Source organism: Ochotona curzoniae, unplaced genomic scaffold, assembly GCF_017591425.1.
Source record: "Ochotona curzoniae isolate NIBS_2020 unplaced genomic scaffold, NIBS_Ocur_1.0 patch260, whole genome shotgun sequence".
NCBI lineage: Eukaryota > Metazoa > Chordata > Mammalia > Lagomorpha > Ochotonidae > Ochotona > Ochotona curzoniae.
The window spans coordinates 376,425-392,531 of record NW_024466818.1 but is presented as its reverse complement, the minus strand read 5'-3'; the positions used below and the strand labels follow the sequence as shown (position 1 = coordinate 392,531).

General features: G+C 62.5%; 2 protein-coding genes across 3 annotated transcripts; one reads left to right on the top strand and one right to left on the bottom strand.

Moving 5' to 3' along the window:
- Positions 1-838: 838 nt before the first annotated feature.
- Positions 839-3,330, top strand: LOC121166897 (interferon regulatory factor 2-binding protein 1-like). Of its 2 annotated transcripts, none has more exons than XM_040996226.1 (2): positions 839-1,218; positions 1,297-3,330. In XM_040996226.1, exons 1-2 carry the CDS (start codon positions 879-881, stop codon positions 2,775-2,777), a joined length of 1,821 nt encoding a protein of 606 aa, XP_040852160.1. In that variant the 5' UTR covers positions 839-878; the 3' UTR covers positions 2,778-3,330. The 2 variants fall into 2 exon arrangements, with proteins under 2 accessions (XP_040852160.1, XP_040852161.1); XM_040996227.1 differs by having other exon boundaries at positions 839-1,238; positions 1,335-3,330.
- A 6,513-nt stretch (positions 3,331-9,843) lies between these two features.
- On the bottom strand, positions 9,844-15,686 carry FOXA3 (forkhead box A3). Its single transcript, XM_040996280.1, has 2 exons — positions 15,618-15,686; positions 9,844-10,890 (listed from the first exon to the last, which is right to left on the bottom strand). Exons 1-2 carry the CDS (start codon positions 15,684-15,686, stop codon positions 9,844-9,846), a joined length of 1,116 nt encoding a protein of 371 aa, XP_040852214.1.
- Positions 15,687-16,107: the final 421 nt, after the last annotated feature.

The window sequence follows — 16,107 nt, the reverse complement described above, 5'->3', positions numbered from 1 at the left end:
CCTGCGGGGGGCGAGCCAGGTCCGGCTCCCCCATCCCTGCAGCTCGAGGCCGTCCAATCAGGGCCTGGCCGCGCCGCCGCCCCGTCGCGCAGCCCGTCATTGGCCCGCTTGGGGAAGGGCGGGGAAACTGAGGCCCAGGGAGCGCCGTCCGGGTGCGCAAAAGCTGCCCCAGCAGAGCGCGCGGCGAGTGCCCGCGCTCGGGGTCTGAGTGTGCAGGCTCCTCTGATGGCAGCACGTCCTGCACAAGGCTAGCGCCTCGGGGTGGCCGTCACCTTGCCCGTGCGCGCGCGCACACAGCCCGGTCCAGCCCGGCACACGCACCCCGGTCCAGCCCGGACGATGCGGGCAGCGTCGCGCACCGAGTAGGCGACCAACCACCGCCGGCCCCTTTAAGAGCCGGCCCCGGCGGGACTACATTTCCCAGAAGGCTTTGCCGGCGCGTTATGTAACTTTCCCTGCGAAGCGGCCTCTGGGGCAGAAGGAGGCGGTGGCGGCGGCCGTTGCAGCGGCGGCGGCGGCGGCGGCGGGAGCCTGAGGCGGCGGGGCCCGTGCGGGGCGCCTCGGCTGGGCTCCGGGACCGGGCGGAGCCGCCGGCGTGCGTCTGCCTGCCTGTTGCAAAGGAAACGGGCGTGAGGAGAAGGAGGAAGGAAGGGGAAAGAAGAGAGAGAGAGAGAGAGGGGAAAAAAAAAAGGCGCAGGCCCAGGGGGGCGGGGAAGGGGGGCCGGGCCTGAGATCCGGCGGGGAGGCCGGGACTGTGGAGCGGCGGGAAGAGGCGATCGCGGCGGCGGCTGGAGCGCGGGGTCCGGCGGAGGAGGAGCCGGAGGAGCCGGAGGAGCCCGCGGAGCAGCAGGCGGCGGCGGCGCGCGCGCGAGGGGGCCATGGCGTCCGTGCAGGCGTCCCGCCGCCAATGGTGCTACCTGTGCGACCTGCCCAAGATGCCGTGGGCCATGGTGTGGGACTTCAGCGAGGCCGTGTGCCGCGGCTGCGTCAACTACGAGGGCGCCGACCGCATCGAGCTGCTCATTGACGCCGCGCGCCAGCTCAAGCGCAGCCACGTGCTCCCCGAGGGCCGCTCGCCGGGACCCCCGGCCCTCAAACACCCGACCACCAAGGACTTGGCCGCCGCTGCAGCCGCCGCCGCCGCCGCAGCCGCCGCCGCCGCCCAGGGACCCCAGCTGCCACCTCCCCCGCAGGCTCAGCCGCAGCCGTCGGGGGCCGGTGCGGGCACGGGGGGCGGTGCCGGCGGCGCTGGCGGAGCTGGAGGTGCAGGAGGCGCGGGAGGCGCGGCAGGCGGAGGTGGCGGCGGCGGCGGCGGCGGCGTCTCCTCCGGCCAGGACCGCTATGACAGGGCCACTTCCTCGGGCCGCCTCCCGCTGCCCTCGCCGGCCCTGGAGTACACCCTGGGGTCCCGCCTGGCCAACGGGCTGGGCCGCGAAGAGGCGGTGGTGGAAGGGGCGCGCAGGGCGCTGCTGAGCTCCATGCCCGGCTTGATGCCCCCCGGGCTGCTGGCCGCCGCCGTGTCCGGCTTAGGAGGTCGAGGCCTGACGCTGGCCCCGGGTTTGAGCCCTGCCCGTCCACTCTTCGGTTCCGATTTTGAGAAAGAGAAACAACAGAGGAACGCGGACTGTCTGGCCGAACTGAACGAGGCCATGCGGGGCCGAGCGGAGGAGTGGCACGGGCGCCCCAAAGCCGTGCGCGAGCAGCTGCTGGCACTGTCCGCCTGCGCCCCGTTCAACGTGCGCTTCAAGAAGGATCACGGCCTGGTGGGGCGCGTCTTCGCCTTCGACGCCACGGCCCGCCCCCCGGGCTACGAGTTCGAGCTCAAGCTGTTCACCGAGTACCCGTGCGGTTCCGGCAACGTGTACGCGGGGGTCCTGGCCGTGGCGCGCCAGATGTTCCACGACGCCCTGCGGGAACCGGGCAAGGCGCTCGCCTCCTCCGGCTTCAAGTACCTGGAATACGAGCGACGGCACGGCTCGGGCGAGTGGCGCCAGCTGGGCGAGCTGCTCACCGACGGCGTGCGCAGTTTCCGCGAGCCGGCCCCGGCCGAGGCCTTGCCCCAGCAGTACCCGGAGCCCAGCACGCCCGCCGCCCTGTGCGGGCCACCCCCGCGAGCGCCATCCCGCAACCTGGCGCCCACGCCGCGCCGGCGCAAGGCGTCCCCCGAGCCCGAAGGCGGCGAGGCGGCCGGCAAGCTGACCACGGAGGAGCAGCAGCAGCGGCACTGGGTGGCCCCCGGGGGTCCCTACTCGGCCGAGACCCCCGGCGTGCCGTCTCCCATCGCCGCCCTCAAGAATGTGGCCGAAGCCCTGGGTCACTCGCCCAAGGACCCCAGCGGGGGCCCCGTGCGGGCCGGAGGGGCCAGCCCCGCAGCCTCCTCCACCGCGCAGCCCCCCGGCCAGCACCGCCTGGTGGCCCGCAACGGGGAGGCCGAGGTCAGCCCGACGGCCGGGGCCGAGGCGGTGGGCACGGGCGGCGGCGGGGGCGGCGGCACCACCCCGGGGGCGACCCCCGGCGCCCCGCTGTGCTGCACCCTGTGCCGGGAGCGCCTCGAAGACACCCACTTCGTCCAGTGCCCCTCGGTGCCCGGACACAAGTTCTGCTTCCCCTGCTCGCGGGAGTTCATCAAGGCCCAGGGCCCGGCGGGCGAGGTGTACTGCCCGAGCGGGGACAAGTGCCCGCTGGTGGGCTCGTCCGTGCCCTGGGCCTTCATGCAGGGCGAGATCGCCACCATCCTCGCCGGAGACATCAAGGTGAAGAAGGAACGGGACCCCTAGGCCGCTGCCGTCCCTGCGCCCCCCGCCCCGCCGCCCGCTGCGGATAAATTATTCCCTCCCCCACCCAGCCCGGTGCCACCCCACGTGTTGTACATACCCCTCCCCTGGTCCACGCGGGTCCCCCGGGGTAGATGCATTGTGGGTGGGGGTAGAAGGCTTGTGGCTCCTGTCCGAGGGGCGCTGGGAGGGTCCCCGGCCCCCTCCCCATCCCCGCCCCTCCTTGGCTTGGCTTGGCTTGTAGTTGGGAAAGAGACGTCCCGAGAACTCTGCTCTTTATAAACGAAGCAAAAGGCATTTTCTCCCCTCCCTCCCTCCCCTTACCTTTTTTTCCTCATTCAATAAAACGAAAGATGGTTTTGTTTTTTTTTTTTTTTCCTCCTTCTTGGTCCCTTGGTCGTGTGAGCGCTGCGCCCCCTGTGGGACCGGGGCGGTCCTGCAGGCGCGGGGCGGTGGCTGTGCGGAGCGCGGCCTCCAGGTGGCGCTCGTGGCCCTGGCTGGACGGGTCGCCCGGTCCCGCCACCAGCCCGTCGTGCAGATGGCAGAACCGAGGGCCGGCGTTGGCGTAGGAGCCACAGCCACGCTCAGCGGCAGGCTGCCCTTCGCGAGCAGGTCACTGTGTCCACCTGCATTCGGGAGAGGGGACTCTGCGCCCCATGGGGTCGGGGAGTTAGGTCGTGAGAGGCTCCCTAGAAGGGACGGGTGGTCGGTGCTCGCTGGCGGAGAAGGGCTGTCCTGGGAAAGGGGACATTTGCCTCTAACGCGGTAACGCGGCAGGGTACCTAGAAGCGAGCTGGCTGGGCTCCTGGCTTTAATGTCGAAGGACAAGCCTCCCCCCCATCCCCCTCGGCAGCTGCCCTGACACCAGGTAGAAGGCTCTGCACAGCCACCCCGCCCCCCGCGGCCGCCTTGATGTGCTCGGCCTTGTCCCGCACCTGTCCCCATGATTGATCATTAACCAGGACTTCCTGCTTGCGGGCGTCACGGGGCGGGACTTGGGTGATGCAGCAACGCAAGGGTTAAGGGGAGGGGGCAGACCCAGGAGCCCAGCACCCCCACTTCCCACCTTCCCTCTACCACCATCAGATCCCTCTAGGTGGAGTTCCGGGAAGGGCAAGATGCCAGCGGCCAAGGGCAGCGCGTGGACAGACAGATGGAAAGCGATAGCCCAGGGGCCCCCAGAGTCCAGGTGTCTGATGACTGAAACCTGGGTACCAGCCCTTGTCCTCAGTTCAGGGAAGGGGTTTGTCCCACGCACCTGCAGCCCATGCGTCCTCACCCCTCATGTTAGGGCCCCTGGGGCTTCTCCGTGTTTGGGGGGGTTCGGTTCTCACACTGGCAGGGAAGGTCCCATCGGCTCCCAGGTGTGCTGCTACCCCCTGGCACTGCCAGCCTGGGCTCTAGGCAGGGCTGGGAAAATCACCCCTGATTAAATACAGCAGGCGATAAACCTAGCCCAAGGGTGATGCAGGGTAGCGCTCTGGGCCTGGGTGTCCCTTCTCCGCCAAGCCTGCCCCAGTCTCGGCTCTGCAGGCAGAAACGCCAGGTCTCCCCCCACCCCCTGCAAAACCTCAGGGCCCCAGTCCTCTGGACACCTGCTCCCTCCACCCCAGTGGGGGCTCCAGCCGTGGAGAACATCTGGTCCTTTAAGAACAGCTGGTAGGTGGGTGGGGGGCAGGAGAGTCAACCCCAGCCTGGCTGGTGTGTGTTTTAGATAGAGGTTGGGTTAACCATTAACACAGCAGAAGGCCTGAGCGCTGTGGGTGTGGGGGGCTGGACTGGTGCCCCTTCCCCCAGTGCCAGGTGGGGCCGGGGCCGAGGAGGGCGTCCCACATTCATCTGGGAATCTCCTCGCACAGAGATGTAGTGGGCTGAGCCCACGGGGAAGGAGGCACAGGCCAAAGGGGGAGAACCTGGGAGATGAGGAGTGGAGGGGGGGCAGTTCCAAAAACAAGGCTGAGTGAGAGGTGCCAGTGTTCTCCGACAGAAGGCCGGAAGCAGACAGCTGGGTCGGCACAGGGCATGGCGCACGCCTGCTGGTCCCCCACCTCCTCCGTGAAGCCCTCCCTGACTCAGGCTGCATTAAGTGCCCTTCAGGATCTGCACTCCCCCCCCCCCCCCCCCCGCACCATCGCTGCCTGGCAGCTGGTTGGACTGTGAGCCCCAGGAGGACAGGCCTGAGGCAGCCTGGTCACCTGTGTGTGTGTCTCCCCAGCATCAGCCAGCGCAGGACGAGACCGCCCGCGGGCTCCTGGCCCTCTGCTTCGGTGTCCGCAGGGGGATGGGCTCAGTGCACAGCAGGAGGTGACACCTGCTGTCCCGGGTGGGGGGGGCCACACACAGACCCCAACACCTGACAGCCACTGGGTGGGAGAAGGAGGCTGACCATCCCAGAGACGGAGAGCAGATGGGGAGCTAGACAGCACCTCTGTGCAAACTGTATGCGCGAAGGCCGTGGGGTGTGAGTGGGGCCACTAGCAAGACATGCCATCCTAGGGAGACGGGAGTACGGGGTGGGTGCCAGGTTCTGAGAAGGAATAGGAGCAGGTGGGAACTTGTCAAGGGCTGGGCGAAGCAGGCATGGCAAGAGAACCCACCCAGGACAGATGTCAGGGATATGAGGCGCCCCTGGGGATGGCCTGGGGCCTGGTGCAGGCTGGCTGAGCACCCCCTTCCCCACACACTCCCTCCACCCAGCCCATGGGACACTCCGAGACAGCACAGGCAAACAGACAGACAGCCGGCCAGCCAAACTGTCTCGTTCCTTCCAGAACCTTCCCCACCCAGAAAGCTTCCCAAGGAGCCGGAAAAAAAAAATCTGCCCACCCCCCTACCCCCGGGCGGCCTCGCCCGTGGCGGGTGCCCACTCACACCTCAGGCAGAGGAAGCTGGCAGGCCCCACAGGAACTTTTGGAGCGGGGTGGGGGCAGGCAGGCAGCAGGGACGGAGGGAGAGGAGTGGCGAGCAGGCGGGCAGCGGGCAGCCGCTGTACAATGGTCCTAGTGTCTGACCTGGGCCCTGGGCACAGATATAAATAATATGTGCGTGTCCCCTTTATATATCCAGCAGCGGGCTCAGGGTCGGGGGGGTCACAGGAGTCTGCTGGCGTCTGAACAAGTGCGTGCAGTCAGCCCCTAGGGGTGTGGGGCTGGGGGCTGAGTCACCCAGCCAGGGACAGGGACAAGGACCTGTCCACACAGAGAGGAACCATAGAATAGCAGTCTAGCAGGAGACATCAGGGAAGACCACGGACGGGCGGGGGGAAGCTGACTGACCACAGATCCCAGACCATCAGAGCTGGGGACTGAGGGTGGGGGCAGGTCAGGGAGCAGAGGTGAGGGAGGTGGCCCCGGGTTCCGGCTCAGTGTTTACCTGGGGCAAGGCATTGCAAACAGCCGCCCAGCCTGGGCCACGGTGGGCGGGTGGCCGGGTAGGCGAGGGTGGCGACGATCGGCTGGGTCCCAGCCCTTGGCACCAGTGGGCCCCACCACGCCCACCTGTGGCCTGGGAGGTGAGTAACACACGCGGGCTGACACCTGGGGGATGTGACACACGGTGTGAGGAGGCAGACACGGTGACACACAGTGACAGATATAGGCAAGCCTAGAGGGACGGAGACATAAACAGCAATGGCGGCACACGCAGGGACAGGCCGACCTGTTGTTCCATGTGGCACACAGCAGGTGGTGACGGACCGAGAACCTGACCACAGACCCCTGAAAGCCAGGGACACACAGGCAGGTACACGCACAGATACACACACAGGGGGCCTGGCATGGTAGCCAAATGGCTAAACTTCTTGCCTTGTGTGCGTCAGGATCCCCATAGGGGCATCAGTTTGTATCCCGGCTGCTCCACTTCCCTTCCAGCTCCCTGCTTCCGGGAATGAACAAGTGGATGGAAGATCTGTCTTTCCTCTGTAAATCTGACTTTCCAATAAAAAGAAAAAAAAAAATAGACACACACCTACAGACACCCACAGTTGGTGAGGGCCAGTCTGGGCCAGTCTGGGCCAAGTCTGTGGGACTGTCAATCCTTCACATCCGCTCTCTGCCTCAGTCTACCAACCACAGAGGCATGGATGGAGCCAGTTAGGTCAGCAGCTCACCTGAGGCAGGTCGGTGGTAGGGCCTGGTAGCTTCCATTGGCCACCACCATCAGCAGCAGCAGCTTACAGTCCCCTGCCCACTGCTGGACGCCTGCCACCCACACACAGATCCGTCTCCCGGATGCTCCCTTCTCTCCATCCCTCCAGCCCCGACGGCTGCCATGCTCCAGTCTGTCTGTGCATCTCCTGTGGTACTTTTCCACGCTGGATGTTAGCAGCTGTCCCTGGAGTGTGTGTGTGTAGGGGGGTCACACCTGCCCACGCCAGCTAGCCACCAGACACCCTACCACGGAGAGCCAGACGGTGGGGCTCCACCCTCGCGAGGGACCCTAGGACAACACCCCGCCCCTCCTCCTCCGGCCACCTGAGGTCCCTCCTGGGGCGGCCTGGGGCCTGCGCCTGGGGACAGGAAGCCCCGGGCTTGGCCGCACAGCGCCCTGAAAGCCTCTTTGAGCCGGCCTCCGCCCGCCCCGCCGCCCGCCGGCTCCTCCCGCGGAATAATATTTGGGCTGTTGGCCTGGGGGGCGGGGGCCAGATCCGGAGGCCGCCGGGGAGAAGCCAGAAACCGCAGGGTTTCCTGCTTCGGGCCCGGGGCCGACTCCGGGAGAGACCCCCAGGCCGAGGGAGGGGGGCGGGGGCCCGGGAGACTGAAGGCCTTTCTCTCGCTCCAGTTGTTTTTTCCAGAATCTAGGAGGAATTCCCCCAGCCTGCCGGGGACACAGGCTGGGGTGAGGTGGGGGGGGGACCGAAAGCCAGCGCCACAGGGGGCGGGGCGGGTACAGGGACAGACAGAAATTAGAGGGTTTGAGGTGGCAGGTACTGGGGGTGGCGGGAGCTCGGGGATCCGTGGAGGGGGCGGGAAGGACAGAGGGACGGATGCCACTGGGGCCATTGGGAAAGAGACACATGGCCCAGGAGCCAGCAGCCAGCAGCAGAGACCCAGGGACCCAGGCACACACAGCTGGATACCCTGCAAGGATTGAATGGCTCACTGAATGAATGAGAGCAGAGGCGCTAAGGCAAATACACAGCGAGGAAGACATACTCTCAGGCCAGCCCTGGCCACCAGCCCTGGCCCACTCCTTCCCCATGCTGGGTGTGAAGGGAAGCCAGGCCGAGGAGGTGCCCAGCCACACCCTTGGAGTGCTGGGAGACCCAGTCCACCCTCCCGCCATCCCCTGGCCACCCTTCCTCACATGCCGGGGCTCACGCCCAAAGCACAGGCAGAGACGTAAAGAATGGTTTCACATGAAAGGCAGAGCTTTCCACCAGTCCACTCCCGCCACAACTGGAGCTGGGCCAGCTGGGAACCAGAAGCCAGGAGCTCCATCTGGGTCTTGCACGTGGCTGGCGGGAGCCCCATCACCTGCTGACTCCTGGGGTGCACACCAGCAGGAAGCTGGGGTCAGGGGCAGAAGGACAGGACAGTTAACTGCAGGATGCTCAACCACCATGCCAACACACACACCCTTGCTTCTCGTTGGGTTGCTATTCTACGCTTTATTTATTTTTATTGGAAAGGCAGATTTACAGAGAGAAGGGGAGACAGGAAGATCTTCCATCTGCTGGTTCACTCCCCAAATGGCTGTCACAGCCAGAGTTGAGCTGATCCGAAGCCAGGAGCTAGTAGCTTCTTCTGGGTCTCTCCTGCAGATAGAGTCCCAAGGCTTTGGGCCGTCCTCCACTGCTTTCCCAGGCCACAAGCAGGGAGCTGGATGGGAAGTGGAGCAGCTGGGACACAAACAGGCACCCATATGGGATCCTGGCACGTGCGAGGGCAGGTTTTAGCTACTGAGCCATTGCACTGTGTTCCCCTTATTTTCTTTGAAATAAACATCTGCTGGTCCCCAGAAGCCCCACTCCCCCCCCAAAAAACAGAGGTTATCGCACACTTACACTTATGTGAGCACAGGTACATTACACACACATATACACTCACGTACACATGAAGTGGCCAATTCCAACTCAACACTTCCTCTCCCCCCTTTCCGCCCACATCTGTCCATTTCCCTCCTCCACAGCTCAACCCAAAAAACGTGCAGCTGCTCTCGGTTCCCGGAGTCCTACAGCTACAGAGAGGTGTGCGTGCCTGGCAAGCGGAGGTAAGGACCTTCGTCACCTCAGGGGCCACCCCCGCTGCCGCCACTGCCCCTGTGGGGGCTGCTATCTATGAACAAACTGTCCTTGGGGTCAGGGACAGCCGAGAGAGCCAAAGGTCAGGTCCATGCTGGGTCCAGCCCCTCCCCCCAGAGGCAGCCAGCCCTTGGGGCTGGAAGGGAAGGGGGCTGGACAGAGAGCAGAAATGCAGGCATGGGGCCAGCAGCAGTCCTGAGGCTGGGGGCCGGGGAAGAGACATAACGAGTTCAGAGAGGGGCAACAAAGGTGCTTTAATGGTCAAATACAGCCACAGCCAGGCAACAATCAGACTCCACCAGAACCAGCCGGCACTCCAGCCAGCCCCGTGTGGGTTTTCTGGAACCAGCATGCGGGACAGGATGGCGTCTTCTCTTTGCCATTCTACTGCCACATGACAGTGCCAACCTGGTGTCACTGGGCCACCCAAGCACTGCCCCCAACAAACGGCCAAACCAGAAGAGATGTGGCAGGATGGGGTGCCACGAAGTACAACGCCCTCCCATCCAAAAAAACAAAGAGCCACCACAGCCCTAACTGGGCTGGAGACTAAAGAAAATGTCCCGGATGTGGGATGTCCATCCCACCCATGAGGTCAGCTGCCACCCCAAGTGCCACCCTGACAAACAGACCTGTGACCTTAATCCATGTGGCCGATTTCAGGGAACCCACCCCTGCCCCCACACAGGTCCACCTGTGTGTCCATGGTGGCGATCGCTGCCACCACATCCCCCCACTCCCACCCCAGACCAACATGACGTCCACGGACACCAACTGGCAATGACCTTGGACCGAATCCCACCACCGCTTTCTGGTACCCACGCCCTGCTAGGAGGCGTTGAGCAGAGAGCGGGAGTAAAGGCCTTGGTAATAGACCCCGTGCTCCGCAGCTTCAGCCCCATAGCCCCCAAACCCCACGTCCAGCTTGGGAGGTGCCGACGTTTGTTCCGACATGAGGTTGTTGATGGAGAAGGGGTGGTTGAAGTTGTAAGGTGTGTCTAGCTTCAAATCCCCTGGGAGCTCCAGGCCGCCAAAGTAGGGCGTGGAGGGAGCTGGTGAGCCGCAGTCCAGAGCCCCCACGTCTTCACTGCCACCCGCGTGGGCCTCAGGCTCAGCGGGTGGAGGCTGGGGATGGGGTGGTGAGGCGATGGCTGGAGCAGCAGCAGCAGCCACAGGCCCAGTGGCTGCCGAGGCAGTGGAGCTAGGGCCGTTCCTGGCCGCGGTGGTGGAAGAGGCAGCACTGCCAGGGGTGCCTTTCTTGGCCTTCTCCTCCAGCTTGAAGCGCTTCTGGCGGCGCAGGTAGCAGCCATTCTCGAACATGTTGCCGGAGCTGGGGTGCAGGGCCCAGTAGGAGCCTTTGCCCGGCTTGTCTGGGGAGCGCGCCACCTTGACGAAGCAGTCGTTGAAGGAGAGCGAGTGGCGGATGGAGTTTTGCCAGCGCTGCTGATTCTCCCGGTAATAAGGAAAGAGGTCCATGATCCACTGGTAGATCTCGCTCAGCGTCAGCATCTTGCCCGGCGCCTGCTGGATGGCCATGGTGATGAGCGAGATGTAGGAATAGGGTGGCTTGGCGTGTGCCAGGGGCCGCCGGTGGTACCCTTTGGGCAGCTCCTTCCCGTGCACCATTCCTGAGCCAGGGCTGCCCCCGTATGCCACAGAGCTGCCACCACCTCCTCCGCCGCCACTGCCACTGCCTGTGGCCAGGCCCGGGAAGGTGGGCCCCAGAGGTGCGGAGGGCGCTGCGGGTGCCAGGGGGCCTGAGGGCAGTGGTGAGGCTGGGAGTCCACCGGGTGGGTAGGGAGAACTCAGAGAGTTCAGGGTCATGTAGGAGTTGAGGGGGGCCATGGTGGGCACGGGGGTCACAGGAGAGTAAACCTGTGGGTACAGAAGAGAAACACGGGGAGCGGTCAGTGGGGCTCTTTGTGCGCCCCCTCTGTGACCCGCCCTCCTCTACCCCTCCCTTGGTCTGCTCTGCCTTCCCGTCCCCTCTGCCATGGGGCACGGTTGACGATGCTCCGAGTGCCATCCCAGATGCCTTAAGGAGTCCCTGAAACACTTTCAGGGTGTCCATCATGTCACAGTTGTCTCCCAATTAGGCTAGGATAGCGTCAGCCCTTTTTTTTTTTTCCACTCTTTCTGAGTGTACGGGTGAGTTGGTCAGAGACGCTGAGCCTTGCCCAGTCTTCTGCTGAGCCACATCGGAGCTGCAAAAAAACGTTCCCTGGCAGCAAGTGCCCCGAGTGCCAGCCCAGGGGGCCTGTGCCTCGGCCCTGGCCCTGCCTCCTGATTTCAGCGTCACCTGGCAGCAACAGAGGAGGAGCAGGAGTCTGGGTCCCTGCCACCCATGTGGTACGGGGGGTGGGGGGGCGTTACAGGAAGGCTAGATGAAGTCCCTGGCTCTTGGCCCCTGATGCCGGCGGCCCTGGCCCTGTGACATCTTAGGAATGAAGCACTAGGTAGGTTCTTTCTCTGCCTTTCTAATAAAAGAACAATTCTTGAAAATGTAAATCTTCTTGGGGTTGACACGATAGCTCAACTAGCTAATCTTCTACCTCTAAGTGCTGGAAACCTTTAAGGGTACAGGTTTTTATCCCAGCTGCTCCACTTCCCATCCAGCTCTCTGCTTGTGGCCTGGGAAAGCAGTCAAGGGTGGACCAAAGCCTTGGAACCCTGCACCTGCATGGGAGACTTGGCAGAAGCTCCTGGCTCCTGGCTTCGGATCGCATTGGCTCAGCCCTGGCCGTTGCTGCCACTTAGTGAGTGAATCAGCAGATGGAGGATCTTTCTGTCTCTCTTTGCAATTCTGATCTGCCTTTCCAATACAAATAAATACATCCTTAAAAATGTAAATCTTCTCATTAAAGTCTCTGGAATCTATTTTAATAAATTACCTATTTCCAGAAGTAAATTGCTCTTTTTAAATGAGTTGATACATGTTTGGAAGCTTCTGTTTTGACTTCAAATAAGGTGGAGGTGTAACTTCCATCCCCATGAAGTGGTCACAACAATGCTTCAGAACAGGACTTGCCAGACAAGCTCATGGTAACCAAAGTTCTGACCGTTATTAGAGCTGCCGGGCTGTGGCACGTGTGGTAAGCCATCAAATGGGACTCATCTGCCTCATGGGTGCCCGTTTGTGTCCCAACTGCTCCACTGATCCAGTTCCCTGTTAACGCTCCTGGGAGAGTGGAAGAGGATGTCACCCATGTGGGGGATCCAGATGAAGCTGCTGGCTCCTGGCTATGCCCTGGTCCAGCTCTGCCCATTGTAGTCACCTGGGGACTGAATCAGGACATGGAAGCTCTCCTTCTCTGTCTCTCTATATTTCCATCTTTGAAATAAATCAATCCATTGGGAATCAATCCATTGGGAATAATTATTATTTCCAAAGAAATAAGAGTTATTATAAACTCGTCATAATCTTTATGTGTGTAGCTCACCATCTAGCTTAAGTTATAAGATTACTGTTTACATATCAAAAGACACACTTTAAGTTAATATAAATAATTTCTCCATCTCTACGAAGCTAAGCTCTGTCAGCAGCAGTATTTTTCTTTTAAAGTTTATTATTTTTTTATTGGAAAGGCCATTTTATAGAAAGGAGGACAGAAAGGGAGATCTTCCATCTGCTGATTCACTCCCCAAGGAGCAGCAATGGCCAGAGCTGAGCTGATCAGAAGCCAGGAGCCAGGAGCCTCCTTTGGGTCTCCTACACGGGTGCAGGGTCCCAAGGACTTGGTCCATTCTCCACTGCTTTCCTAGGCCACAGGCAGGGAGTTGGATCGAAAATGGTGCAGCCGCCAGGACACAAACCAGCATCCATATGGGATACCAGCACTTCAAGATGAAGTATAACCCAGTTCAGCTATGGTGTCAGCCCCAGTATTTCTTTCTATACCAACAGAAACAGAGTGACATTCCATGAAATTCAGAAACTGCCCTCAAAATAATTCTCTGGGGAGAATTCTCAGGTCTGTCACTCCATCAGAGCCCTGACACTTCTTTAATCCTTGTCCCCGTGCCTTGAGCTGTCCATTTCACAGCTCGGTGAGCTTGAGGCCCAGGGAGGTCGTTGGGACTGTGAATCCAGGTAGACTGGCCGGCTCAGACTGCGCCGTGACGTGGAGCTGAGGACACACAGGGGAGTTGCCCGTCGGGGGTCGTGCGGCTGACAGTCCAGCAGGCGAGGTAAGCGAGGCCCGGAGGTCGCTGGCTGGACATAAATCCACCTGTCCTGCCCCTCTGGTCTTCTCACCTCTCCCTACTGCTCCACCTGCCCTGCCCTCCCAGGTCCAGGGCTCTGCTCTACCCTCTGGCTGGAGCCCCCATGGTGAGGCGGCTTCACAGCTGGAGAGGGTCTTGTCTCCTGTCTGCAAACACCTACAGGTGGGGGCCAAGGACAGGTGGCAGGTAGCCCAGGTCACTCTTTCCATTCTTGTCTAAATTTCTGGACAACCTTTGTCTCCCTCTCCCCCTCCTCCCCTTTCCCCCCTGCTGTCTCCCCCTCCATCTCTGTCCACTCCTCTCCTGTCCCCACCTCCCTCCCCTTCAGCCTGTCTGTCTCTCTCCACCTCTCTAGAAGTGTCTCCCATTGAACTTGGAACCACAGCTGCTCCCCTTGTCCCACGGGCTGTTTCTGCCCCATCCCCCAAATAAGAAAGAACTAAGTCAGACAGACAGGGACCCCAGCTCACCTGCCCTGGCTCTCAGCCCACCAGGAAGTCCTTCTGGATGTCTGACCTCGGACCCACACCCAGGCTTTCCCACGCCCCGGGGATGGGACGAACCCCTGATGTCCGGGTCTGAACCGGATCTCCCCCTCCAGGGTGGGGCTGGGAGGGGAGCAAAAGCCCAGGGGGGACCTGCACCCCCACCTGAGAGGCAGCAATTTCTCCTCTTTCATTTCCTTATTGTCCTGGGCAGATGGGTGTGCCTAGGAGCATGGAGAGATAGTTGAAGCCACAAGTTCAGTCTAAGTCCCAGACCTTCCTTGGGACCCCAGGGATGGTGGTGGCGAGCTTCAACTTTCCCAGCTCTATAATGGGACAGCAGCCAGACCAGGTGAGACCCTGACAGCAGCTGGGGGACTCTTGCCCCCACCCGAGTTTGCCTCGGGGTGTCCCTGCCACCCCAGCAGGAGGGTACGGTATGGAGGGGATAGTCTGGGGACCCTCTCGGTCCCCAGTGGCTGGCTTCACTACAAATATTTTTCTGCCATTTGCAGGAGAAGCCCTTAGGATTGCCTAAACCATCTCACCCCCTATGTGCCCCCTGCCAGAGCTGACTGTCCCTCAATATCAGACACAACTGCCACACACAGTCCCCTACCCCAGGCTCCATTCAGTCTGTGCTCCAATAGACCATGACTCCAGCCTAGTCTAGTTATTGGATATGCTCTCCTCTCAAAACAAACAAAAAAACTCCCATAGATTTAGACTTGGCTTACCCCAAAATCGTGTCCTAAACCCCCGTCCCACCCCCCAACCAGGCTTTGAGCTTTGCAAGGAGTCATTCCCGACCTAGGAGCTCCACCGCCAGCCCTCACCTCTGCCCGCCCCCTCCAGCGCACCCGGCCAGCTGCCACCTCTCCGTCCGCCACACGCACCTCACACCTCCCCAGCCAGACCCAGGACTGGCCTCTCCTGGGCACCTTGCCAAGCCCCACCAGCCTGGGGGACCCAGGAGTTGTACCTGACAGTTTCCAACCCGCTGAGACCATCTAATTGTGGCTCCTCAGAGGATAAGGCCTTTGTCCATCCCCTCCCCCCCCACTTAGACCCACAAACTTTCACCCCCACCTCCCCCAGCCCTACCTGGCACAAGCTCAAGCCTGCAGCCAGGGCTATGGTAGTTGAGGGGTTCGGATCCGCACCACCCACTACCCTCAGGAAGGTCTGGGCTGACAAGGGGCTGGGTGGGGAGTTGAGTCCCGCGAGGCTACCAGGGCTGGGGTATTGAGAACTCCAAAACTGCCCCCGCCACTTGGAAGGGCTCATGGAGCAGGCACGGGGCACACGCAGAAGCCCAACAACCCGACCCCCAACTCTAAGTCACCTGCTCTTTCAGAAGCTTGGGCTCCAGGCACCCCAGGTCTTAACTCCGAACACCAGCCCCTACTCCTGACCCTTTCGTAGGCCAGCCCCATCCAAGAACCTTAATCTGGCTCCCGCCCTCCACAGTTCCCCCAGTTCAAGGCTTCCCTAAATGGTGCGCGCCCCTCTCCGTTTCTGAGTCCTCTCCCGCTTTGGAACTTCACTTTTCTTCTTGCTTTGTTCATCTGTATTCGCACAGATCCCGAGAAGCAGGAGCGGGGGTCCCCATCACGAGGCTCTCCCCTTCCAGCTAGCCGTGCCCGTGCCTGGCCGCCAGCTCCAACCCCATGTTCGCCTGCCTCATCCCCGACACCTCCCCCATCCCCTGGTAGCCTGACCCTCACACCTGGTCTCCGCACCCCTAGTTACCCAGTTCCCTAAACCAGATACCCCGGCTGCTTTTTGGCGCACACCTTGCCGGTGAACCCCTCCCCCGATGGAAGCCCAGTGCCCCGTTACCTGCGCGCCCCCCACCCCCCCGCACTCCCACTTCCCGCCAAGGACACACACCTCACCAGCCTCTGGGTAGTAGCTCCACTCCGCCAGGTCATGGGCCTCCATCTTCACTGAGCCCAGCATCCCCCGGGCTTGCACCCCCACCTGCCCGCCCCCCACCCCACCCGCAGCTCCCACCCCTGGGGGGGTGGGGAACCGAGCGCTTCAGGTCTCTCGGCGGGCACAGCCCCAGTGTGCCCTGGCGCCCGCCGGTCCGACTGCCCGGGGTCTCTGCAGTCCAGGGCTCCGAGGGAGGTGGCCACGCTTTATAGCCGGGACACCCCCCCCACCCCCAACTTACCTCCGCCCTCCCCCGCCTCCCCCGAGGGCGGCGCGCTCGGCCTGGGGCGCCCCCTGCGGGACTGCGAGGACACAGACCTCAGGCGGCGGGGGCGCTGGAGCCAGCTGGACGCCTCTGAGGGACCTGTGCGTGGGGCACGCTGCTCCCCCTTAGCGCCCCCCACGGCAGAAGTTTGGGGTCTTCCTACATGATGGGGTTTTGCCT